At 45.6% G+C, this 23,973-nt stretch overlaps 2 protein-coding genes across 6 annotated transcripts in view; one reads left to right on the top strand and one right to left on the bottom strand.

Annotated features, from left to right (window-relative positions):
• Positions 1–4,543, top strand: part of cntnap1 (contactin associated protein 1) — a 32,047-nt gene extending 27,504 nt beyond the window's left edge. For both annotated transcript variants that reach the window (XM_081711428.1, XM_027030723.3), the window contains one exon: positions 1–4,543. This exon is cut by the window's left edge and continues 413 nt beyond it. The gene's annotated coding sequence lies outside the window, so the exon portion shown is untranslated.
• A 1,382-nt stretch (positions 4,544–5,925) lies between these two features.
• ezh1 (enhancer of zeste 1 polycomb repressive complex 2 subunit) lies at positions 5,926–22,716 on the bottom strand. Of its 4 annotated transcripts, none has more exons than XM_035525676.2 (20): positions 22,437–22,716; positions 21,176–21,322; positions 20,278–20,403; positions 19,307–19,426; positions 18,544–18,661; positions 18,120–18,317; positions 16,688–16,790; positions 15,963–16,126; positions 15,623–15,714; positions 15,350–15,512; positions 14,056–14,237; positions 13,197–13,288; positions 12,558–12,586; positions 12,170–12,295; positions 11,520–11,698; positions 11,161–11,256; positions 10,933–11,014; positions 8,799–8,879; positions 8,611–8,695; positions 5,926–8,322 (listed from the first exon to the last, which is right to left on the bottom strand). In XM_035525676.2, exons 1-20 carry the CDS (start codon positions 22,629–22,631, stop codon positions 8,262–8,264), a joined length of 2,439 nt encoding a protein of 812 aa, XP_035381569.1. In that variant the 5' UTR covers positions 22,632–22,716; the 3' UTR covers positions 5,926–8,261. The 4 variants fall into 4 exon arrangements, with proteins under 4 accessions (XP_035381569.1, XP_035381571.1, XP_035381564.1 ...); XM_035525678.2 differs by having other exon boundaries at positions 5,926–8,333; positions 19,307–19,429; positions 22,437–22,715; XM_035525671.2 differs by having other exon boundaries at positions 19,307–19,429; positions 22,437–22,714.
• Between the last annotated feature and the right edge of the window lie 1,257 nt (positions 22,717–23,973).

Below are 23,973 nucleotides of genomic sequence, written 5' to 3'. Positions count from 1 at the left end.
ATTTGGGTATAAACTGGACTGTTGTTGAACAGCTACGTTTTAACACTGGCCGACTGAAGTGTGTCGGTCACATCACAGGACTCACAAACCCAGTGAAATCTTTAGAAAGCACCAACACACTTGGCATATTGGCAGTATTTGTATCGTATTTAAAAAGTAGTCTGCACTCTACACAAAACGCACAACAAAGAGGACCCATGTTAAGAAAATGCTTTGAAAATGTAAATGTTTACATATACTGGGCCAAATTCATAAAACGTACCGCCAGCTTCAACAATGTGAACAGCGCCAGCGACATGGTAACATTTCCTCATTCACAGACGTGGACTGCCGGCATATTGCACCGTTTGCGCAGTATGGTGCTACCGCATTTTACTGCCTTCGATCCTCATTTGCATATGATGTCAACGATTCATAATAGAACACAAAACATCCCACCTGAACCTGTCCAGTGTTACATTTCCCGGCAGGAAACCGATGGGCCTGGATGATCTTTTCTCTAACGATGTTTGGTCACACATGCACACGTGCACACATCTTGGAGCAGTTTGGAGTGAGCTGTAGTAGTAGGGGTTACCCGAACAGGAAGGGGGCTTGGGGAAGCAGGGCCTCCGAATGCCAGGAACGTTTGTATCGCACATTTTGCGTGGTGTAGCCTGTTGTGCATCGCGTTTTATGAATCTGGCCCATTGTGTCTAATTCTGGTAAACTGAGGACAGGGAACAAGGCAAAAGTATCTAAAGGCTGCAGTGTACTGAAGTAAAAACATAGAGGTAGTCAAAAGAGTGGTGAGAAAAAAGGAGGACATGTAGGAGGGAAGTCCTTCGTCAGCTGTGCAAAGAAACACTTTGCTTGCGACTATTGCTTCCAAATAGACTAAAATAATATAATAATATAAATACAGTAATATAAAATGATATAACAGCTCCGAACAGCTAGAGCGGTTTTGAGAGAGCACATTAACTCTGGTAAATCTGCTTTTGCAGTCGTGATGTAACGTGAGGACGGGAAAGCAGGAATATCGATGTAACGTGAGGACGGGAAAGCAGGAGTATCGATGTAACGTGAGGACGGGAAAGCAGGAATACACGCCCATGGCGTCCACATGGGAACGGAGCTGAGCCGTAGTCTGCTTGGTCACGTGCTGCCGTTACGTTAGTACATGATGCCGTCGCGTCGTGACGGCTGGTCTCCGGGTTTGCAATAGGGTCGCCAAATCCTTGGATTCCTAATCCCTCCTTATGAAATGGGTTTGATCAAAGTACTGTATGGTGCATGTGAGCATGCGTAGACTCAGGTGACCTACATCCTCGTGGTGGGTGACCGAGCTGAAAGACGTACAGGCCTGATTCGTCTCGCTGCCTCTCCTCGAACACACCCGTGATTCGTCCATCTTCAGGTGTACCAGCATTCCTATACGGGACTGCTGTGTGAGCTAACATGGTGAAGGACTGTAGCTCTCCAGACTCTGACCACTGAGAGGGACCCAGTGACAGGTGCAGCTCGTTTGGGTGTCTGCGTGCATTCGTACAGAGGTGCTTGGAGTAGTCTTGAATAATCTACTATTTTGTGATACTTTTGGTTTAAAATGAAAAGACCAAGCTAGAAAGAGAAAGGTATGACCAAAACAATTAAGCGATTGAATTACAAAAGAAACTGGATACTAGATGTGAATGACTAAAATGTAGCTAGATGAGCAGTACATTCCTTTTTTTCCTCAAGTATACTTCAGGATAAGTCCCAAAGTATGAGCACACAATCGTTATTATTATTATTATTATTATTATTATTGTTATTATTATTATCATTATTATTATTATTATCATTATTATTATTATTATCATTATTATTATTATTATTATTAAGTGCTGGAGTGTGCACATTCCTGTCCATCCAGTAGATGAACTCTACACCCAGATTTTAAAAAATGGACCATTAGGCAATTTTATGCTGAATCCCTAACACACACACACACACACACACACAAACACATACACACACACACACTCACACACAATTTTGTCCATATCTTATTGATATGCTTTCAGAATAATGGTTGCATGGAAACCATTGGTCAGCACTCCCTGTTGCTGTGCTGTTTCCTGTTTTCCATTGTCCAGGGGTCATTAGCATGCCTGGCGCGTTGGAACACAGGAGCCCATCATCTCAACCACAGAGCTCATCGGTTTATTTTCACTCCAGTACTGAAATTAGACACTCAGACACACAATCGTTTCTACATATTTAGCTTTTCAACCCCCAAAAAGTAGTTTTTGCTTGTTTGGGGGGTGTTAAGTACGTTTTAAATCTAAATTTCCAACATTTACTGAACTAATGCTGAGACCATGTCAAGACAGAGTCATAACGAGCTCACTGAATTCAGCTTGGGTATTTGGTCACAGGTCAAAGGTCGTCTCCACGGGTGGGCTGTCAGAGGGTGAGCGCCGCTATGTAAAACGTTCGTTAATGTTCCCCTGATGTCTAGCTAGTCTTGTCTTCGCTGTAGGAAGGCTCTGTCTCTGCTTACTAGCTACTCCCGATGACGATTCACGTCTGACGTTTAGAGCTCTGCCACCGTCAGCCACCTGCAGCCAACACCAGAGCTGAAATAAGTAGGACTCATTCGCTTGTCAAAGCTATGCATTCTGCATGACAACGGCACTTTTTATTGAAATGCAATAATGAAAAGAAAAATATATATGCTTCCAGTGCATGCCTCTTCCCCCCGAACACGCTGTCACGTCTGTGTTGCTCTGGATGTTATAGTGCCACATGATACACACATACATATTTAAATAACGTATATATGGCCTTTTTATCAATCTAATTTGTATAAAAGAATAAAAGAACAGGCAAGCAAAACTATTTTGATTAGTATGTTTGTAGAATGCAGTGTGTGTAGACGGCTGTTTCCTGTTCTACCAGTGTCTTAAAATGTGAACCAGGTTCAATGTCCTCATTAGACCTCTCCTACGTACACCTCTCCTGTGTGGACCTCTACAAAGTAGACCTCACCAGATAGCCCTCCCCTCCTTAGCTCTCTCCTATGTAGACCTCACCTAAGTAGACCTCCCCTCCTTAGCCCTCTCATATGTAGACCACTACAAAGTAAGACCCCATCGACGTAGACCTCCCCTCCTTAGCCCTCTCCTGTGTAGACCTCTAGAAAGTAGACCCCACCTACACAGACCTCCCCTCCTTAGCCCTCTCTTGTGTAGACTTCTACAAAGTATACCTCACCAATGTAGACCTCCCCTCCTTACCCCTTTCCTGCTTAGACCTCACATACATAGACCTCTCCTCCTTAGCCCTCTCCTACAATGTAGACCTCTAGTCCTTGGACCTCTCGCTTTGCTTCCTTCATCCCTTAGTCTCCCCACCCCCACCCCATACTCAGGACTCAGTAACAGCCAACTGTACAGGATAGAGCAAACCAAACGGTCTGAACAAAACTGATTTCCATTTTGTAAGTTTGTGTCCGAATACACTTAACACATGCTACAAATGTGTTGCATGTACTGTTAGTCCTTGAGCAAATAATTCAAGTTCAGTTTGCACACTACCAAATGAATAAGTCACACCCAAGGTGTAACACTTGTGAGCTTAAATCTATATATTATATACCACTTTAATGTAGTGCTCAGTAAGGTAGTAGGCAGTTTTGGATCCGGCCTGAGAGACGTTCTGAGAAGACCTATAACACTTCCCAAGTCACATGCAGTGATCGTGTGACATCTTTGTTCTTATGACCTTACTCGTGTGTAGTCGTGTAGATGGTAATTGCAGGGTGATAGTTAGGGCGCAGTTTCGCCAATGTACAGTAGATAGGTGCTCAAAGAAGCTGACTCTTAAGAAAGAGTGTTCTGTTTGTGGAGCTTGTATGGTTTCTCATGGGTGCTGAGTAATTACAATGTGGTGGTGGTGTGTATGTATGCTTTCTCAATTTCGTTTAGTTGAATGTAACCACCTAGGCGTGTATTAGGCAGAAGGCTCTGCACAGAATGCCAGACGCCCAGTTTTGATATCAGGTCGCTCTTAGAGGAATGTGTATTACCTTCACGTGTGCTTTGTAGTATTTTTTTAAGCATTTTTAAGCACACACGAATCCACTGTACTATCTCTTCAATTTTAATGTATATCAAAAGTGCATCAAATGTTTGAAATTCCTGCTTTAACTAAACAGTTGTCATGTATTTTGTGTGTGTGTGTGTGCGTGCGTGCGTGCGTGTGTGTGTGTGTGTGCGCGCGTTTTAGACTTTAGTACAAGGCTAATAATGGCACTCATTACGTCTTTAAATCTGTGCACCGGCAGGCCCCAGTTGAGGGCAGACTGCATATTTACCACTTCAGCACACTTCACAGTTTGCCATCGCCTCACCAGGCACGATCCAACGAGGGGGTCCATGGGAAATTTACATGGTGTATCACACCAGTACTGTAATGTGACAGGTTCCCCCTTTTCTTCTCACCTTCCTTGTAATTACCACGACTGTGTAGGAAGCAAAACCAAACTGAAACTTCAATAAAAAAGGCTTCAAATCAAGATGATACTTCTCGCTCTCTCTCCTTCTCTCATCAAGAAAGCAAACAAACAAAACTCCAACAGTTCAATGTCATTTACGGTGCATCCGGAAAGTATTCACAGCGCTTCACTTTTTCCACCTTTTGTTGTTTCAGCCTTATTCTAAAATGGATTAAATTAATTTTTCCCCTCGAGATTCTACACACAATACCCCATAATGATAAAGTGAAAAAGGTTTGTTTGGAATTGTTGCAAATATAGTTTAAAAAAAACATTTTTTTAATCACATGTACATAAGTATTCACAGCCTTTGCCATGACACTCAAAATTGAGCTCGGGCGCATCCTGTTTCCATTCTGTTGTTTCGACAACTTGATTGGAGTCCACCTGTGGTAAATCCAGTTGATTGGACATGATTTGGAAAGGCACACACCTGTCTATATAAGGTCCCATAGGTGACAGTATGTCAGAGCACAAACCAAGCCATGAAGTCCAAGGAATTGTCTGCAGACCTCCGAGACAGGATTGTATCGAGGCACAGAACGGGGGAAGGGTACAGAAAAACCTCTGCAGCATTGAAGGTCCCAATGAGCACAGTGGCCTCCATCATCTGTAAATGGAAGAAGTTTGGAAGCACCAGGACTCTTCCTAGAGCTGGCCGCCCGGCCAATCTGAGTGATCGGGGTAGAAGGGCCTTAGTCAGGGATGTGACCAAGTACCCAAGGGTCACTCTGACAGAGCTTCAGTGTTGCTCTGTGGAGAGAGGAGAACCTTCCAGAAGGACAACCATTTCTGCAGCACTCTACCAATCAGGCCTGTGTGGTAGAGTGGCCAGACGGAAGCTACTCCTCAGTAAAAGGCACAAGACAGCCTGCTTGGAGTTTGCCAGAAGGCAGCTGAAGGACTCTCAGACCATGAGAAACAAAATTCTCTGGTCAGATGAAACAAAGATTGAACTCTTTGGCCTGAATGCCAAGCGTTATGTCTAGAGGAAACTAGGCACCGCTCATCACTTGGCCAATAACATCCCTACAGTGGACCATGGTGGTGGCAGCATGATGCTGTGGGGTTGTTTTTCAGCAGCAGGAACTGCGAGACTACTCAAGGTCGAGGGAAAGATGAATGCAGCAATGTACAGAGACATCCTTGATTTTTGTAATTGCTGCCAAAGGTGCTTCAACAAAGTATTGAGCAAAGGCTGTGAATACTTCTGTACATGTGACTTTTGTGTTTTTTATTTTTAATAAATTTGCAACAATTCCAAACAAACTTTTTTCACTTTGTCATTATGGGGTATTGTGTGTAGAATTTAGAGGGAAAAAAAATTAATTTAATCCATTTTGAAATAAGGCTGTAACATAGCAAAATGTGGAAAAAGTGAAGCGCTGCGAACACTTTCCGGATGCAGTCTAAATTTCGTTTTATTTTCCATTCACATACCTGTTTTCTGTTACATACATGACTAAATTCCATAGCATTTTAGTCTTCTGCAGAGAGAGATCTCCTTAAAGTGGGCTTGAGTAGCATCAGGAAACTGGGGCAGTGTGTATTAGAGAAATAATAATAATAATAATAATGACAAACAACAACAACAACAACTGACTCAAAGTGTAAAAATGTAAAATGCACTATATGGAACAAAAGGGGCACTTGAAATGCATTAAATGTCAAACTCTACAGTATCTTTAAGTTATAGATAATAGTTCACGCTTTTATTATGAAACTACTACTTTCTGATTCAGTGCATTGTACTTGGCACATACATTTTGAAATGGGAAGACTTCTGTGAGAAATTCAGAGCCAGAGGCAAACATCACAAATAAGAGGGCCATTTCCAAGAAGTCACTCGTGTATTTCTGAAGAACTGGCCATAAGACCTTGCTGTATTAAACCTTTAAAAAGATTAGGAGGGATGTTAACTTGGTTAAGGTCTATGATTCAGGAGCTGAAATAAGATCTCATCGTGATCAGGAAATGGTTTTCTGAAGCTCTTATGATCATGAAATGAATATAGATCAGTAGCTCTCGTGAGTTAGGATGCACATGTGAGCTTATTTCATGTGTCACAGTGTGGTGTTTGACATCAGAAGGCATTACAACACGACAACAACAACGGAAAGGCTTGTTTCAAAGCTCCCTGTTAAAAACAGAAATACGTGATGTCACTTCAGGGAAGATTTGAGGAAGCAAATTCCGTTACAATCGGTCAAAAGGAGGTAAACATAACAGAACTAATTAGTATAAAGAACTATGATGCTCATTTTGTAAAATGCATAGAGTAAAAATGTTGAAGGGTGGTTAATAGCAATAAATTAATATTGTAATTATCATAAACTGTTAATATTAATTGCAGGCTGCATTAAAAGTCTTAAAATAACTGCCTACCTTCTTACAGAACACTGCAGAATGAGAAGGGTTTCGTCCAAGACAATATCGCCACATTACCGTATTAGCATGCTTTCTGGAATATTCTAGAAGCTAGAAAAAGGCTAAATGTGTTTAACAGGCCTTCTCAAGCCTGTAAAGGACCCACAGGCTAACTTTAGGATGTTTTTAGTCACTATGGTGACCTCAGTTTGGCTTAGCTTATCTTTTTTAGATATAAAAATGACAGATGACAGCCCACTTTGTCAACTAAAAAAAAAGAAGCTTCAAGATAAAATCTCATTTTTTCTTCAAAGCCTTTTTAGCACAATGTTCACATTCAGCCTGTCGGTTTTATGGTTACTTCCCATGTTCCGTGTTGCAGTGTGTTGCCAATGGACATATTCCCTAATTTAAGCAGACATGACGGACACCCTCGAGCTAGCACAGCACTAGCTACATACCATCATTAGTGGCATCTGAGCTGAATGGATGAGGATCCAGATTAAATATTATTTTAGTCAGTATGAGACTATTATATCGAAAGGACACTGATCAGCCTGGACAAGGTGAACTAAAATGCAGAGGCAGGCAAGGTAACAGACAAGCTTGGAAGGTAGCAGAGCATCGCAGATTACAGGAAGAGGCCAACACCATGATATACTGCCGCTGAAAGATAAGTGTGTTCAGCAGGAAATAAAGACTGAAATGCTACCAACGCAAATGTAACCTGACTACTCTGAGTAAGATGACCCCAGGTGCCTGGTGGGTCAAAGAAAACTGACCAAAAACACCACTAATGCTGACTAGGTGCGAGTCTAAATTTGCAACTACACAGTATGATGAATATACAAGGATGATGTAACTGTATACGGTTTTAAGTTTATGTAAAGAGTCTACCACAATGTGAAGACGCTGAGAAACTGAAGAACTCCCTGAGATCCAAATGGTCTGAACTAACATCGTTTATCCTTCCAAAATATTTTATCAAGTAAAAGAACAGTACTAACTAGAACGCAGCTATCTGAGGTTATTATTTCAGAACAATCTCCAACCTTCTTTGCAACATAGTGCAACTTGGCATGAGGTACAAACACTCTAATATTAAACTCCTAATAATTACTGATCCATTTCAAGAAACATGCTAGTTCAGACAATGTGATGGACCTCAAGTTCTAAACAGAGAAAGCGCTTGTGACCCTTTAATTCATCATATGGTGTTCTGGGATATCATAAAGGAATGTTACGACATCACAGAACCCCTTCCTTCAAGCGGAGGCAGACCCATACGCCCACATTGGAACCACAGTCCTGAGTGAGGAGAGATGCGTTGTAGGCAGCAGTAACAGCATTACAAGGTGGTAGTAGTAAGAACTCAGACGACGTCGATCTCTCTCTCGATGCCCACGTACTTCAGGGCGTCAGCCTGGCTGTACCTAGAAGGGAACTGCGATTCATTAGGATGCACACCTGGAGATCTGCTAGCTCCAATCAACATACCTCACCTGGCTATTCAATTACCTCCGAAGACAGTAATTAGGGATCAGGTGCGGTGGGTTGGGCCCACAGCTAAATTTAGTTTCAACCCTAATGTGAATGCACCCGACCCACTTAGGCAATCTCAGGTCTGAGCATGTAACACACTGCTTGCACATACACTGAGCAAGAGACCCATAGCTGTGATTAAGATTAAAACTAAAAACCAGCTGAACTGTGTGGCATACCTGTAATCAAAGAAGAGCTCCTCCCCCTGCTGTATCGCCCGCTTGGCAAAGATTCCGATTCGGTGGTCCCCATTCACCATGACAACTGTAACCAACATTGACAAGAACCAACAGTCAGATCTCAGTAGAACAACGACTCTGGAAAATGGCTCTTCCGTTAGATTCAAGATTAAAGAAGCCGAACTTGCCCTTTGCGTAACAGTTGGGATTTACGGAGTGGTTGGCAAAGCGAATCTTGTTCCCTTTTCGTGTGGCATCCACGACAAAGTCTGTTGAGGCAGAAGTTTGAATAGAGGGGGTTTATTTTAGTTTCTTAACCGTATTCTGTCAAGAACAGTGTAGCAAAAGCATTAGTCTGGAATGAGAAGTCATGTTTCGCAGGTGAGCTCATTTCCATCTGCAGTCCTGATGCATTTACACGGATAACAAATTGAATTGCACTTTATTGGCTAGACTTAGGAATGTTTTGGGAAATTCTTTTGCTAGGATTGGTGCATATAGATGATATTATTATTATTATTATTATTATTATTAATAATAATAATAATAAGAATAATAAGAATAGTGATGATGATGATGATGATCATGATGATGATATTCTTGTTCTTATTCATTCTTATTAATAATTTTCATGACTTAAGGCACTTCATACATAAGATAAAAATGCAATGAAAAATGTATAAAACTTAAAAAGTCTAATGAACTACACAAGCTTTCCACAAAAACAGGGCATTCTGGACAGAGATCCTTCATCAGCTGTGGAAGCTTCTGAAGTACTAGGAGGCTCCAGTTTGTATATGAAATAGTAGATGTTTAAATCAAAATGAATTCCATTGGGTTCTAAAGTTTCCAGACTATCACTGCTGTCATAGCATCAACTGGCAATGCAATAACCATTAACATTAAAATGAAAACAATTGGTAATTCAGATGGTCAGCAGATCAGCAAGCCATATATATATATATATATATATATATACACACACACACACACACACACACACACACACACACACACACACATATATATATATATATATATATATATATATATATATACACACACACACACACACATACACACACACACACACACACACATATATATAAAATCCCTGCCAAGAGAATGATACAGAGAACACAACTGCAAGGTCACAGGTCAGAAACACATGAAATAGCTTCTCAGTATCACAGTGACTTAGAAAAGAGCCAAGGCGCACAATATCTCATAAATTATAAAAGGCTCTTTTACAGATAATAGATGTAAGATAGGCACTAATGATAATATGAGGTTCATTTTGACCCCAAGGTTACTCACACAGGCTGACAACAAGATCGGGTGACCATTAACAGCAACATTTTTAGTTCCAGGTTTTCAAATCTAGCAGGAGCCCATAGTAACTGCTTCACATTTACGACAAAAACTGCCATCCAACCATTTATGTCATGAAAGCACCTAGTTGCCTGAAATAAGGCAAGCTGTTCTTGAAAATACACTTGTGTATCAACAATGGAAAATGTTACCATATAACAAAAATATAAGGGATAGGATAGGACCCACTACTGAGCCTTGAGGGACACCCAAGGTAATAGCACATAGGGTAAAGAGTGACAATCCATGGTGAAAACACACCATACACCATATTTTGTTATTGCAAGATCCAGAGTGTAGCCAAGCTTATGTGTAGGATTATTAACATGCTGTTTAGGTGGAAGACACTTCATAAATTTAAGAAAGGAAATCTTAAAATCCCATAATCTATCGCCTTACAATTTTTAGTACAGTTATATTAAAAACATCTTTAAAATCAGCCAGTCCACCAGCGTTTGCAGTAAGATGGCTTTTTGCACAGTACTTATAGCCTGGTTTAGTCATTTCATTCATCACAAAATAATCTCCCTTTTGTTGCCAGGTTTCAGTCAAACACAGAGAGTCAATAGCATGGTGAGTAATGGAATTTTTAGACGAAGGGGTTTGTTCATCAGGCTGTACATTCACTGAGGCACATTTAAATTTATCTTTCTGTATTTGGATATTAATATACAACAAATTTCAAAGATTTACACATCTCATAAGAATTAAATCATGTGGTCTACTAGTAGCGATATGAACTGGGACAGGATTCATGGAAAAGACACATATTACAGTGCCAACATTAAAGGTCAAATAAGAAAATGAAGGCAGCTCCATTATAATAGTGTGAGCAAGACAATAACACACAGCACATGTTGTAATGTGAGCGTGTATTGGTTTTGGCTGCCATGTGCCTCTGCTCTGGTGGTGTGGTGCTGGACTGCTTATAAAGCGTGTGGTAATATTTACCGTTGTTCAGATTGAACAGGAAGCTCGACATATACTTGTCATAGATCCTGCCTCTTCTGTCTGCTTCATCCTGAGATATAAGCTACACACACACACACACACACACACACACACACACACACACACACACACACACTCAAGTTATTTTCTAGTTCTTTCCTAATTAAGCAGTTAAAATCCTGATTGTAGGCATCTGTGTGCGTTTGGTCGGGTCTGGGCTGCTCTTGCCTCTCCGCAGTACTCTGAGATGAACTCATTCTTTTGGACGGGCTCCTTGATGAAGGTCCCCCACCCTGCTACATCTGACGGGGCGAGGAGCAGGTGCTAGAGAGGTCAGAAAACACTGTAGTGACGACGACGACCACAACAATAACAGCAACAACAATAGAATCCCAAATGTATGGTTACTCTAATTAGACTATAAATAGTCTACTAATAATTACAATTCTTCCATCAGATTAAATTCAATAAAGAGCATTTCATATGTGAATCATCATCAGTGATGTCACTTCTATAACCTCACACACGCGTGGTGACATGTTACTGCAGCGCCCGCACACAGTGAGCCATGATGTCACATCCTGTACCTTCTTGAGTCCCCTCTGGATGCTGCAGTTCTTGCAGGAAACCTGCTTGTTGTCCCAGCGGTCCGAGGCCCCGCAGGTCAGGCAGAGATCAGGGTCGCACTCGCGCACAGCCAGGTAGCACGGACACTGCTTGGTGTTACACTGCGTCTTGCAACGGCATCCCGGGAAGCGGTTCTGACCTGCGCCCACGACGGCAAGGTTAGGGCTGACACCCCAACCCCCCACCACACCCCCCCTCAGCAGGCTGAGATGGTTTCAGGGGTGCTTCAGACATGCCCCTGGACTCCATGAGACAATCTGAGTTTAGCTGGAGGATTCTTCAGTCACTATGAATGAAAGAATGCCTCATCTGATTGCTGCTGCCCTCTGGTGGTGAAGGACAGGGCACTGCAGTGTTTAGGGGGGCGTGGCAGAATGTTCCATTTCAGAAGCATTTTGTACCCAGAACGTTAAGGCAAAGCTCGGAAAACAACACAAAAGAATTAAAGGAAGCAGAGAGCACCCTTCACTAGTCCAAGACACACACCTCCTACAAACACTTCACAAGAAGAGAAATGCTAAAAAAAAAATCACATGGACACCTTCTTTAACCCAAAACAAAGTCTTTTGAGTCTTTTGAGCACTAGTGTTTGTGTGTGTGTATCACTCACACTCTTGATCACACTGGCAGAATTTCTCACAGAAGTTCTGGGTCATCACACAAGGGCACGAGCTGTCACATGGGTGTTCTGGATGGTCACATGGTTGGTAGTTGTACACCTGATTGGACGAATTATCTAAGACAACAATGGTAAACAAAATGACAATGTAAACATAACAAAAGAGCAAACTAAACCATGGGTTCACAAATGGGAGTATTCTGTGACATCCAAATGGGTCAGAGGTCAGACAAATGATTGGATGGACAGACAGACACACAGACAGACAGACAAATATTTTCTCATATTCCTGACTTTGGATTTAAGCATCTGTCTTCGAATTCAACTGCTCTAGTTCAACCATATTCAGCCATTCTGTTCTGGAAGAGGAGGAGCTCACCTTTCTTCAACTGAATCTTGGCCCATAACCTAAAAAGTAACAAGAGAGGAGGCGCCGTGAGAGGGGAGACAGGTCTGTGAGAGGGGAGACAGGTCTGTGGGAGGGGAGACACGTCTGTGAGAGGGGACATGTCTGTGAGAGGGGAGACACGTCTGTGAGAGGGGACATGTCTGTGAGAGGGGAGACACGTCTGTGAGAGGGGACATGTCTGTGAGAGGGGAGACACGTCTGTGAGAGGGGAGACACGTCTGTGAGAGGGGAGACACGTCTGTGAGAGGCGAGACACGTCTGTGAGAGGGGAGACACGTCTGTGAGAGGGGAGACAGGTCTGTGAGAGGCGAGACACGTCTGTGAGAGGGGAGACACGTCTGTGAGAGGGGAGACACGTCTGTGAGAGGGGAGACAGGTCTGTGAGAGGCGAGACACGTCTGTGAGAGGGGAGACAGGTCTGTGAGAGGGGAGACACGTCTGTGAGAGGGGAGACAGGTCTGTGAGAGGGGAGACAGGTCTGTGAGAGGGGAGACAGGTCTGTGAGAGGGGAGACAGGTCCAGAATGTTGTGCGTTGTCGCTGTGTTGGACTCTGTGCTGGTGTTGGCGTTGATCTTAATCTGGCAAAGGAGAAGTGAAGTCTGGCTTACCTGTGCTTCCTCTTCTTCTTCTGTGGTGAGATCCCTCCATCTTCCAGAGGCACACGATGAATCAGCACCTCCTTCACGGCAAACTCGTACACCTAACACACACATACACATACACACACACACACACACTAATGAATATTAGTGAGAACTTTTTAAATGAAATAAAATAAAAAATAAAACAAAAGACCTACAGTATACATACAGGCCTACAGTACATACCTACAGTACACATACAGACCTACAGTACACATACAGGCCTACAGTACACACCTACAGTACACACCTACAGTACACATACAGGCCTACAGTACAGACCTACAGTACACATACACACCTACAGTAGACATACAACCCTACAGTACACATACAGACCTACAGTACACATACAGACCTACAGTACACGCCTACAGTACATATACAGACCTACAGTAGACATACAGACCTACAGTACACATACAGACCTACGGTACACATACACACCTACAGTAGACATAGACACCTACAGTAGACACCTATAGTATACATGCACACCTACAGTACACACCTACAGCAGAGATACACAGACATACACACCTACAGTACACACCTACAGTAGACATACAAACCTACAGTACACATACAGACCTACAGTACACATACAGGCCTACAGTACAGACCTACAGTACACATACACACCTACAGTAGACATACACACCTACAGAAGTTGTATCTACTGTGACGGTTACCCAAAAAAGGATTTCCATGTATTTTTTACAATTATTTCCATGTATTTGTGTCTAGGAATGTGCGCGTGTGTTTGGGAATGCACAGATGCATTTGTCTGCGCACACCTGTGTGTGTGTGTGTGTGTGCAGCATACCTGTTTGCAGGTCTTGGTGCCTATAAGGCGTGCGATGGAGCAGAAGTTGTTGTAGTAGGTGCCGTGTAAGACTCTGAACAGGGACTCATCTGCTCCGCTCCACTGCTGAGGAGCTCCTCCCTGTCCCAGGAGCTCCTCCCCCTGCCTCAGCTTGGTAGGAGTGGGACAGCGAGAGTTGCATTCTAATGTACACACACACACACACACACACACAGACACACACACGCACGCACACATGCATGCACACACGTGCACACACACACACCCACACACACACGCATACATGCACAGATGCAGGTGTGTACACAAGCAAACCCACAGAGGAACGGAGAATGAGAGAGAAAAGCAAATGGTTATTCTTCAAGTAAATAAAACAAAAAGCACATGACCGTCCAGGCAGGCGTGTTAGCATGAGCACAGTATCAGTGTGCAGGTGTGGCTCGGTTGAGAGGGCCAAGAGTCACTCTGCTCTAGTGCTACTGGAAAAGGTCACTGTGCACCTAGACAGTCAGGACTCCACACCTGGAGAGTCAGGACTCCACACCTGGAGAGTCAGGACTCCACACCTAGACAGTCAGGACTCCACACCTGGAGAGTCAGGACTCCACACCTAGACAGTCAGGACTCCACACCTGGAGAGTCAGGACTCCACACCTAGACAGTCAGGACTCCACACCTAGACAGTCAGGACTCCACACCTGGAGAGTCAGGACTCCACACCTGGAGAGTCAGGACTCCACACCTAGACAGTCAGGACTCCACACCTAGACAGTCAGGAATCCACACCTGGAGAGTCAGGACTCCACACCTGGAGAGTCAGGACTGCGTCTGGGCCCTGGTATAATTCTGGGGACTGGTTCTAAATGGGCTGCAGCCTTCCGCTCTGGTGTGTGTGTGTGTTTGTTCTGGCTGTCTGAGAGGTTTGTTTAGCAGGTGTCACTTTACAGTGAGTTTATGTGAACTTCAGTGAGCACACACTTAAAAGATCCACACTGGGTAGTGGGGACTTGTACACATGTAGAAAAAAGAGGTTTCACCTCTCACACATTGTATGCTCACTGGTGCATCTGAAAATTCAAATTAATCTTTTAGATGTGAGAAGAAAAAATATACTTCTTAACAGACTTCAGCTAAGCTTGTGCAAAATGTTTTCCTACCTGTGTATTTACAAACCTGTGGAAGCATTGTGTTGATTTTGCTGCCTAGCTTTGACACTCAGAGAGATGTGCTTCTGCTTCTCAGTGTGTGTGTGTGAGAGAGAGAAAGCGTGCGCATATATGAGGTGTAACTGCACCAGAGGAACTGGTGGTTTCATGGTCACTGTCTCCATCTTTTCTCTCCTCGACTGAGCCCGACGGTGTGGGACCGGTGGAGCTACAGGGGCGTGGCTGACGCCGTCGCCGACGTGACCGCGGAGACCGCAGCATGTACTGATCAGCAAACTCTTTCGCTCCTTTCTGCAAAGAGGAGGGATACAGGGAGATGAACTGAGGCATCCCTCAGAGGGGAGAAAACATAGTATCCAGTGTAGGCAGTCGTGAAGTAGGTTTGAAGACTTTGGCTGTACCTGCAGCAGGAAACAGTCTAATCCACAGGGTTCGGTCTCCATTCGAATCTCCTTAGACTTCCTTTTGTACACATTAGGGGAGGCGTGGAACGCTGCATGACACACACAAACAGACCCCGCCCCCCAAGAGATCAGAGTAGCACCTCCCGCACTCTTTCCGCAAACACATTCACACACATCTGCTCTGCCATTAAGGCAGGTTCACGCTGCACAGAGGATCTCATCTCAGACGATGTGGAACAGAGCAGCGGAAGATTCCGGTGAGGGTGCTGGCAGAAATGGAGTCTGGGATAAAGAGAGGAAGACAGAGAGAGGAGGAAGAGAAGAGGAGTGCTCTCACGGTGGAGGAAGCAGTCGTATTTGAAGCAGCGTCGGCAGAAGAGTGTGTGGAAGGAGTGTAGGCTTTGCTCCCGCTGCACAGACTTGGCGAAGGGGCCGTCCATGTTGGGAGTGCAGAGAGGAGGAAGCTTAGCTTCACTGGGGGGTTCCAGGAGGTCCTTATACCTGAGAGAGAGAGAGAGAGAGAGAGAGAGAGAGAGAGAGAGAGAAGGAGAGAGAGAGGGAGGAAGAGAGAGAGAGGGAGGGAGGGAGAGAGAGAGTGAAGAAGAGGGGGAGAGAGGGAGGGAGAGAGAGAGAGAGAGAGAGAGAGAGAGAGAGAGAGAGAGAGAGAGAGAGGGAGAGATACAGGGAGTAACAGAAACAAATAAGACTTACAAACTACAAAACTACAGGGCTTGCAATAGGAAATAAGAATATTACTGGTCACATAAATAAAACAGTCTTATTAAAATGCAAAAAATAAAAAGGACATTGAAGTTGAAAATTAAGCCCACGCTTCACTGACCTGAACAGAACTGAACAGAGCCAAACGTGAAACGGCTCTGCAGCTGTTAGGATACATGTGCTTATGCCTGGATTATTACTGATCCAGGCACGTTTCAGAAGAGCGCAGAGACCTGTCTGCTCCCATTACCTTTAGTTAGCCAGCCAATAATGATTTATGAATAAAAACAAACACTGCTGGATTTGTTACTGTCGAGAGCATGTGTGGATCTGTGCACATACTTCTCCTTGAGTTCCTCCATGGTGCCTTTGTAAGGGAACATAGATGCGATGGCACTGAAGATCTTATCGCTGGGGCTCTTCTTACTGGCACACGGATCACCGCCTAGTAGGGAACAATAGCAGAGGAACATGGGTCACATCCAATCCTGCTGCGGAACGTCCATGCCATGATGAAAGGCTGTGTGCGTAAATGTGTGTGTGTGTGTGTGTGTGTGTGTGTGTGTGTGTGAGTGTGTGTGTGAGTGTGTGTGTGTGTGTGAGTGTGTGTGTGTGTGTGTGAGTGTGTGTGTGTGTGTGTGTGTGTGTGTGTGTGTGTGTGTGTGAGTGTGAGAGTGTGTGTGTGTGTGTGTGTGAGAGTGTGTGTGTGAGTGTGTGTGTGTGTGTGTGTGTGTGTGTGTGTGTGTGTGTGTGTGTGTGTGTGTGTGTGTGTGAGTGAGTGGCATCAGCTGTGCGTGCGCATAAGTGTGTGCTCATTAACTTGTGTGTTGTGCATGGCCTGCAGGTTGTCTGTTATGAAGATGAATTCCAGGCTACACGATATCACATGAGCACACCAAACCTTCCTATGTGGCAAAAGCCAAAGGGAGGTCTGTGCCTGATTCTTAACACAAGCTGCCGCAGCAGATAAAAAGCGGATCATTTAGAAATCAGCAAATTTAAACAAAGGTTTCCGTTGTTTCATTAGTCAACACAACTTATCAGGCGTACTGCAGAAAGCGGAGACTCAACCTGTAATATCTGTTATTGTTCTGAAACTGATTAGAACAGACATCCACTGTAAACGTCACACTCTCTGCGTCACCTCTTCGACGGGCTACACTATCTCGGGCTTTTGTGAAAGACTTTATGCTGACAGACAAGCTCGGAAGCGATTGCGACCAATCAGACGTCACTATATTCGGTTCCAACATATTCGGTTTCTTTTGCAGTAATCCTTCCAGAAATGAAACGGACAAAAACAACCACGTTGGGTCCAGGACGTTGGAGCTGAGCTCCCGTGCCGTGCAGAGGCCGTCACGGCACTCGGTAATCCGAATCCGACCCAAACGCACCGTGAGAAGAAACAGGTTTATCTGGCCTTCCCAGGGAATGGAGCAGCTAATCACAACGAATGGTTTACAAATACACACACACACACACACACACACATGCACACTAGGAGACAAAGAAAATGAGGAAAAAGAAAGAGAGAGCGACAGAGAGCGACAGAGAGCGACAGAGAGAGATAGAAACAAAGAAAGAGAGAGAGAGGGAGAGAGAGAAAGAGAGAGAGAGGGAGAGAGGGAGTGTTTTGACAGTAAAGTTCATGCTCTCAGTACAGATCCTGTAATCCAGCTGAGAGCTGGAAACAACTGTGTCTTGTCTTCATATCAACTTCACACTAGACTTCTGCATGCGATTGGCCCAGCTACCTGTCAGTCACTGGCCTTACCCTCAGTAACTCTCTTCCGTTTCCGCTTAAAGGCCTGAGATCCCGCCTTGCTCTCCTCGTAGCCCTCCCCTGCACTCCTCCTCAGAGCCCGCTCCTCTTCCTCCTCCGTGGTCTCCTCGTCTTCCTCCTCATTGTCGGAGTACTGGCTGAGGGCCTCCACCAGCTCCTTAAAGATCTCGTCGCTGATGAAGCCTCCTTCTGCAGCGGACGCACACACAGCCCGGTCAGCACCCCAACCCCAGACAGGACACAGGGGACACAGTGCAACGTCGTAACTGAAGAAGGTCCTGAGTGAGGAGCCCGGAGTGCTCGAGGAGTGGACTCGTGGTGAGGAGGAAAAGAACAGACATGTTTTACGGAGAGAGAGAGTGAAACGGAGAGTGTGTTTTACACCTCTGTGTGTGTGTGTGTGTGTGAGCTTTACCCCTGTCACCATGGACTCCATCGTAGTTATCAATGAGCTCCTCCAAAAAGGCCTCATCCTGCTCCAGAACCTCATCACCCATATAGGGAATGTTATGGAGGAAGGTCTCATCTTCCACCTGACAGATCGAGGGAGGGAGGGAGGGAGAGAGAGAGAGCGAGGGAGGAAGTGACAACCATTCCATTTATCCATCTGACAATCTCTTCTCAGAGGCTGACTGGATGTGTGCATGTGTGCGCGTGTGTGTGTGTGAACCTCATTTTTCTTGTGCATGTGTACATGTGTTGACCTGAGAGAATGTGTGTGAGGGTGTTAACCTGTCAGAGGATGTGTGTGTCTGTATGTGTGTGTGTGCACGTGTGCGTGCGTGGGGAACGTGGGTGGTTGAAAAAAATGCACTGAGGACACATGTCCTTCTTTACCTGAGAGTGGATTAAAAAACAAGAATAGATGCACTGCGTGTGCACTGATGCAAGGTGACCTATTTTCACAAATGACCAAGCTCAAAATTTCTCACTCATTCTGATGACCTCTTTCTCTCTTTCTCTCTCTCTCTCTCTCTCTCTCTCTCTCTCTCTCCTCAGAACAGTAAAGGAATAACTGTGTTTTGCTAAGCACACATAAGTTTGTGAGTGTGTGTGAGTGTGTGAATGTGTGTGAGTGTGAGTGAGTGTATAAGTGCGTATGTGTGTGTGTGTGTGTGTGTGTGAGCATGCGTGAGTGTACGTGAGTGTGTGTGTGTGAGTGCCATGATATGCAGTACCATGAAGTTCTGCTGTAAAGGGGACCATGAGTACATGAATGGTATCCCAGCAACGGTTGTCAGGGGTCTCATGGCAACTGCTTGGTTGGGGAAGGATGGAAATCCAAACTCCACTGTGCACTGCTGTGATTGGAGCGGGTGGGAGTGACAAGACAAAGAGTGAGGAGGAGTCCCAAACAATCCCACAATCCCACATTCAAACCAGACAGCCTTGCATCAAAACCAGCGTCACTTCCCCGCATATTTTCACTGCAGTTCACGTCTCAATTCTAATGACATTATGAATGTTTCGCCTCATGGTATGACAGCATACAAATAGACAGAATTTTAAAAATAATAACAAATCCACACATTTAGTGTATAAACTGTATTTGAATAAAATACAAGCGTGAGGTACACAGGCGAATACCAGATTAAGTGGGGAAATATTTCCCCTCTGACTGCTTGAGTTAACAGCGTTAGCACTAACGCTGAAGCAGCTTGACATACAGCTTTACGCTGGGACCGCGAGCCGTGCGGTAACGTCATCAAGCACTCTGAGCTACTGGGCAGGAATCTCCCTCTTCAGAGGAGTCTGACTTGCTCGCTCCTGCTTGTGTCTGGCAGCATCAGAAAGGCGCTTGGCCTGCTCGGTTCATTCCCTCTTCCTCTGCCTAACTGGGAGATTTGGCAAGGTGTGATGGAACGGCTTGCAGGGGAGAAACCCCCACCCACACCCCCACCCCACGCTCGCGGCTGCACTGAGACTGCTGCTGGAGAACCTGAAGACTAAACCTTCGCTCCGCCTACTGCGGTGTAAAGTGACTGGTGGGAAGGGCGCCGTTTCCTTTGGTTCGTGATGAGGTTTGGAGGGTCTTCTTCAGAGTGGCACTCACTTGCTCTCCTTCCACCTCCCAACCTAACTCCCTCGCTCCTCCTTTTGGTTTCACCTTCTCTCCACCTCCTTTACTCTCTCCCTCTCTCCCTCTCACCTTCTTGCCGGCCAGGGAGCCACTTGGAGTGGTCAAAGGAATGGTCTGGATTCGGAGTTTGGACCACTCCTTGTTCAGTAGCTCCGTCCTCCCCTCAATCTTACGCCTATTAGACAGGAACAGCGCCTAGGTCACACACACGCACACACACACACGCACACACACACACAAAGTCTGCCTTTAACTTAAGAAAATCTGATTATTTTTTCAGCAGGAGCAAATGATCTCATCTTTTCAGTCACTGACTCAAAGCTCCACATCACTCATTAGACTGTGGATGCAGACTGATGTACAGATTAAACTGATGGGGTCAGAAATACGAAATCAGGGGAAGAGTTAGAAGGACTGCAAAACAGTGCATCTGTCATGATAGGAAATACGTATCCGTCGTGACAGACAGAGAGGATTTAGCTCGGTTGAAATCGATGTAATTTACATAGTGCTTAGACAAAAGTGTCACACAACAGCATGAAAGAAAATCTGTTGTGATGGTCAAAGCAAAAGAGAAAGAAAGAGTTAGTGTGTAGCGTAACGTGAGAGAGAGTCAGAGGGTGTGTATGAGTGCACGGCAATGTGTGGAGCATTTGAAAGATGCAGTGTGTAAGAGGCAGAGTGTGTGAGGGTGTGTGTGAGAGAGGGAGAGGGGGTGTGTGAGGGTGTGTGTGTGTGTGTGTGTGTGTGTGTGTGTGTGAGAGAGAGAGAGAGAGAGAGTGTAAGAGGGGCAGTGTGTGAAGATGTGTGTGTGAGAGAGAGTGAGAGAGAGTGTAAGAGGGGCAGAGTGTGTGAAGATGTGTGTGTGAGAGAGGCAGTGTGTGAGAGAGAGTGAGAGAGAGAAGCGGAAGGTATGAGTGTGTGTGTGTGTGTGTGTGTGTGTGTGTGTGTGAGACACTGTGCCTACCTTCACCTCCTCAGCCTTGCGGAAGCGTTTTAACTGACGCAGTCTCATGTACTCAGACTTAACTCTCCTTCTCCACTGCACCAGGCTCCGCGGGGCCTTGCCGGGGGACAGGCGGGTGCCAGAAACCTCATCCATCACCTCCATCACCTGCAGCACAGGAGGACAGCACCCACAAACATGCCTTTACTCCAAGCAAAGCCCTCAGCAGGGCGAAGCACAAGGGGGCTTTCTGATTCCCGCCTTTAACCGTGTGTCCACAGAGGTGTGGCTGTGGTGTGTACTTCTAAGGGAGAAAACATTGCCACTTGGCGTGTGTGACTTCTAAATTCAAATCTGTTACATGCCTTGACTTCACATATCTTGTTACAGAGAGAAACTGTTAGTTGTTTTAGGTCGACGGTAAATGAGGTCCTGCTAAAGTGATAAGATCATACGGATGTTGAAGTGTTCCAGGGTTCCAGAACCTTTCTCGGAAAAAAAACGCTTTCCCGTACTTGCTATGATTCACACCTACACGCGCGCGCCCGCGCGCGCCCGCGCGCACACACACACACACACACACACTACAAAACGCATGACTCAAACTTTGTCATCCAGGAACGTTAACATTGATGCTACATGATTGGTCGACTCTGTAGGTGAGCCTCACCGCCCCCTGCTGTCAGGAAAACAGAACTGCCCCATTCCCCATTTTTAAAGCGCCTCGGAGCCTTTAAGCCTCAAAGCTGCTCCCCTCCTCACTGCTGCAAACGTGTGAGGCGTTAGAGGAGCGAGACCCGTCACGGAGGGCGTAAAGCCTTACGCGCGACACGCTCTCCGAAAAACATACGCTTCTCTCGAGCACGCACGACACTGCTCGCTGGAAGTGGGCGTGCCCCTGCGCGAGGCGACAGCGAAAGCAGCACGCATAAGTGCGTAGTGTACTTTTCTCCATGTCACGAGCCTTCACGTTCTCTACAGTCTCCCATTAAAGCGAATCTAAAGCCATGCTGGCGAGCCGCGCGCGAAGCGAGAGCCCTGCGCGTTTACTAGCTTGCGCGAAGGGGGCTCTCCCGCACGCGGATCGTTACGTCGAAAAATACATGTCCACGATGACAGTCACGGAAGACCGCGAGGCAAACTCTCACGACACCCCCACGCCAAGGGTGCGAGATCGCCGGCGTGCGCGTACAAACGCTCTCGCGCGCACGCGGGGCAGAAACGCTGTCGCAGTTACAAATGCCTCGAGACTCGCGTGTCCTACCTTTAAGTCGCTACAAACCTGGGGGGGTGCGGGTGGGGGGGTGCGTGCGCTCGCCGTGAGCACGCCGCGAGGAACTCCGTGTCCCCGGAACGGCAGAAAACGTCCACGAAGAAGCGTCTCCGCGCTGCGGGCTGAGCGCAGATCCCCGGCCGCAGAAGCGTCCTCGTTGACGGGCCTGGTGGGCGCGGAGACTCCCCAGTCCTCCGCCAGCATGTGCACACTGTGGCTGCGCGGTTCCGAGCTGCGCACTCCGCTGGCGCGGTCAAGCCGACGGTGACGTCTGTGTTATGATCGCACTCCAGAGCGCTTCGCCCGTACCACAGCACAGAGCCACATGATCAAATCATATATTAGAAAGGGAAACACCACTAATTAGAATAATAACTAATAAGAACTGTATATATTGCTTTTGATAAAACATCTCTGGATTAATTATTATTATTATTATTATTGCTATTATTGTTATTACTATTATTATTACTATTATTTTTATTCTTTTTCATTTTTGTTGTTTTTATTACTACATTTTAGTGGTTTGTTAAACGATAGTTTATTCTGGAAAAGGTTGCCTCAGAAGAAAGGTGTAGAGTATTCATTAGGGTGGATAGCCTCCACCGTTACAACTCAGCAGTAACACGTTACAAACTCCTTTTCATGTTCGTTATCATAATCCGCACTATTAGCGGGCCGTTAGCCTACAAAGTAATGTCCGACCCAGCCTACACGTAACGGGCTGCTCAGAGCTGGACATCTCCATGAGAGGCCCGCTGACTTCAGCGCTTGTGGCTACGTACAGGCGCCTGTGCAGCGCAGCCCCTGCTGTGTTTCCGTCGCTCTCGAGACAGCCGCAGCGTGCAGCGCGTGCTGTCTCGCTCGCCCCTCGAGGCTGCGCGAGGCCAAGCCGCGCTGCCTCGCGGTCATATGACTCAGCGGGCACGAGAACACGCCCGAGTGACGAGCGTGGTTCACATGCGTCCGCCCAGTGTAAACCAGCAGTAACGAAGGCGTAATGCTGACTTAGTCCATAGTCGCCAAATACCCCAAACCTCACAAAGTACATCATAAAAATGTCTTTAAAAAGTTTCATCTGGTTACTAAACTTGCTTCCGTGTTACTGAAGACTACAAACTATCAGCGTAATGTTAACCGAGCGTGATTAAAGTAATTTGGAGGCCTATAGTTGATTCTGATGTAATGTGTTGACATATATGCGTGTACTTGCTGATAGAGGTCCCGTGTGCAGTGAAATGGGCACGAGTCCTCTGCTGGAAGGAAAAGTTGGTCTGCGACTTTAATTTTGTGACCGGTCACTCTTTTAGGCTGCACTGCGCCGGTCGGCCACAAAGTGGCGCCATGTCGTTAATAAAGTGCTGTATTGGACCGAGTTTAACCCTGTCCCTCTTCAGAGAATGGCTAGACTACGCTTTGCCATATTTTGTCGGTTACTCTGCTAATGTCATATTAGTGTTATTATGTGCAGCGAATAGATGTTGTACAACAGCAGTAGCCTCAGCTCCTGATTTTATTAGCGAGGTTATATTTTCACCGAGGTTCG

This window comes from Electrophorus electricus, chromosome 3, assembly GCF_041902795.1.
Source record: "Electrophorus electricus isolate QZ-2024a chromosome 3, ASM4190279v1, whole genome shotgun sequence".
NCBI classification, from domain to species: Eukaryota; Metazoa; Chordata; class Actinopteri; order Gymnotiformes; family Gymnotidae; genus Electrophorus; species Electrophorus electricus.
The sequence above is the reverse complement of the archived record's forward strand: the minus strand, read 5'-3'. Positions and strand labels throughout refer to the sequence as shown.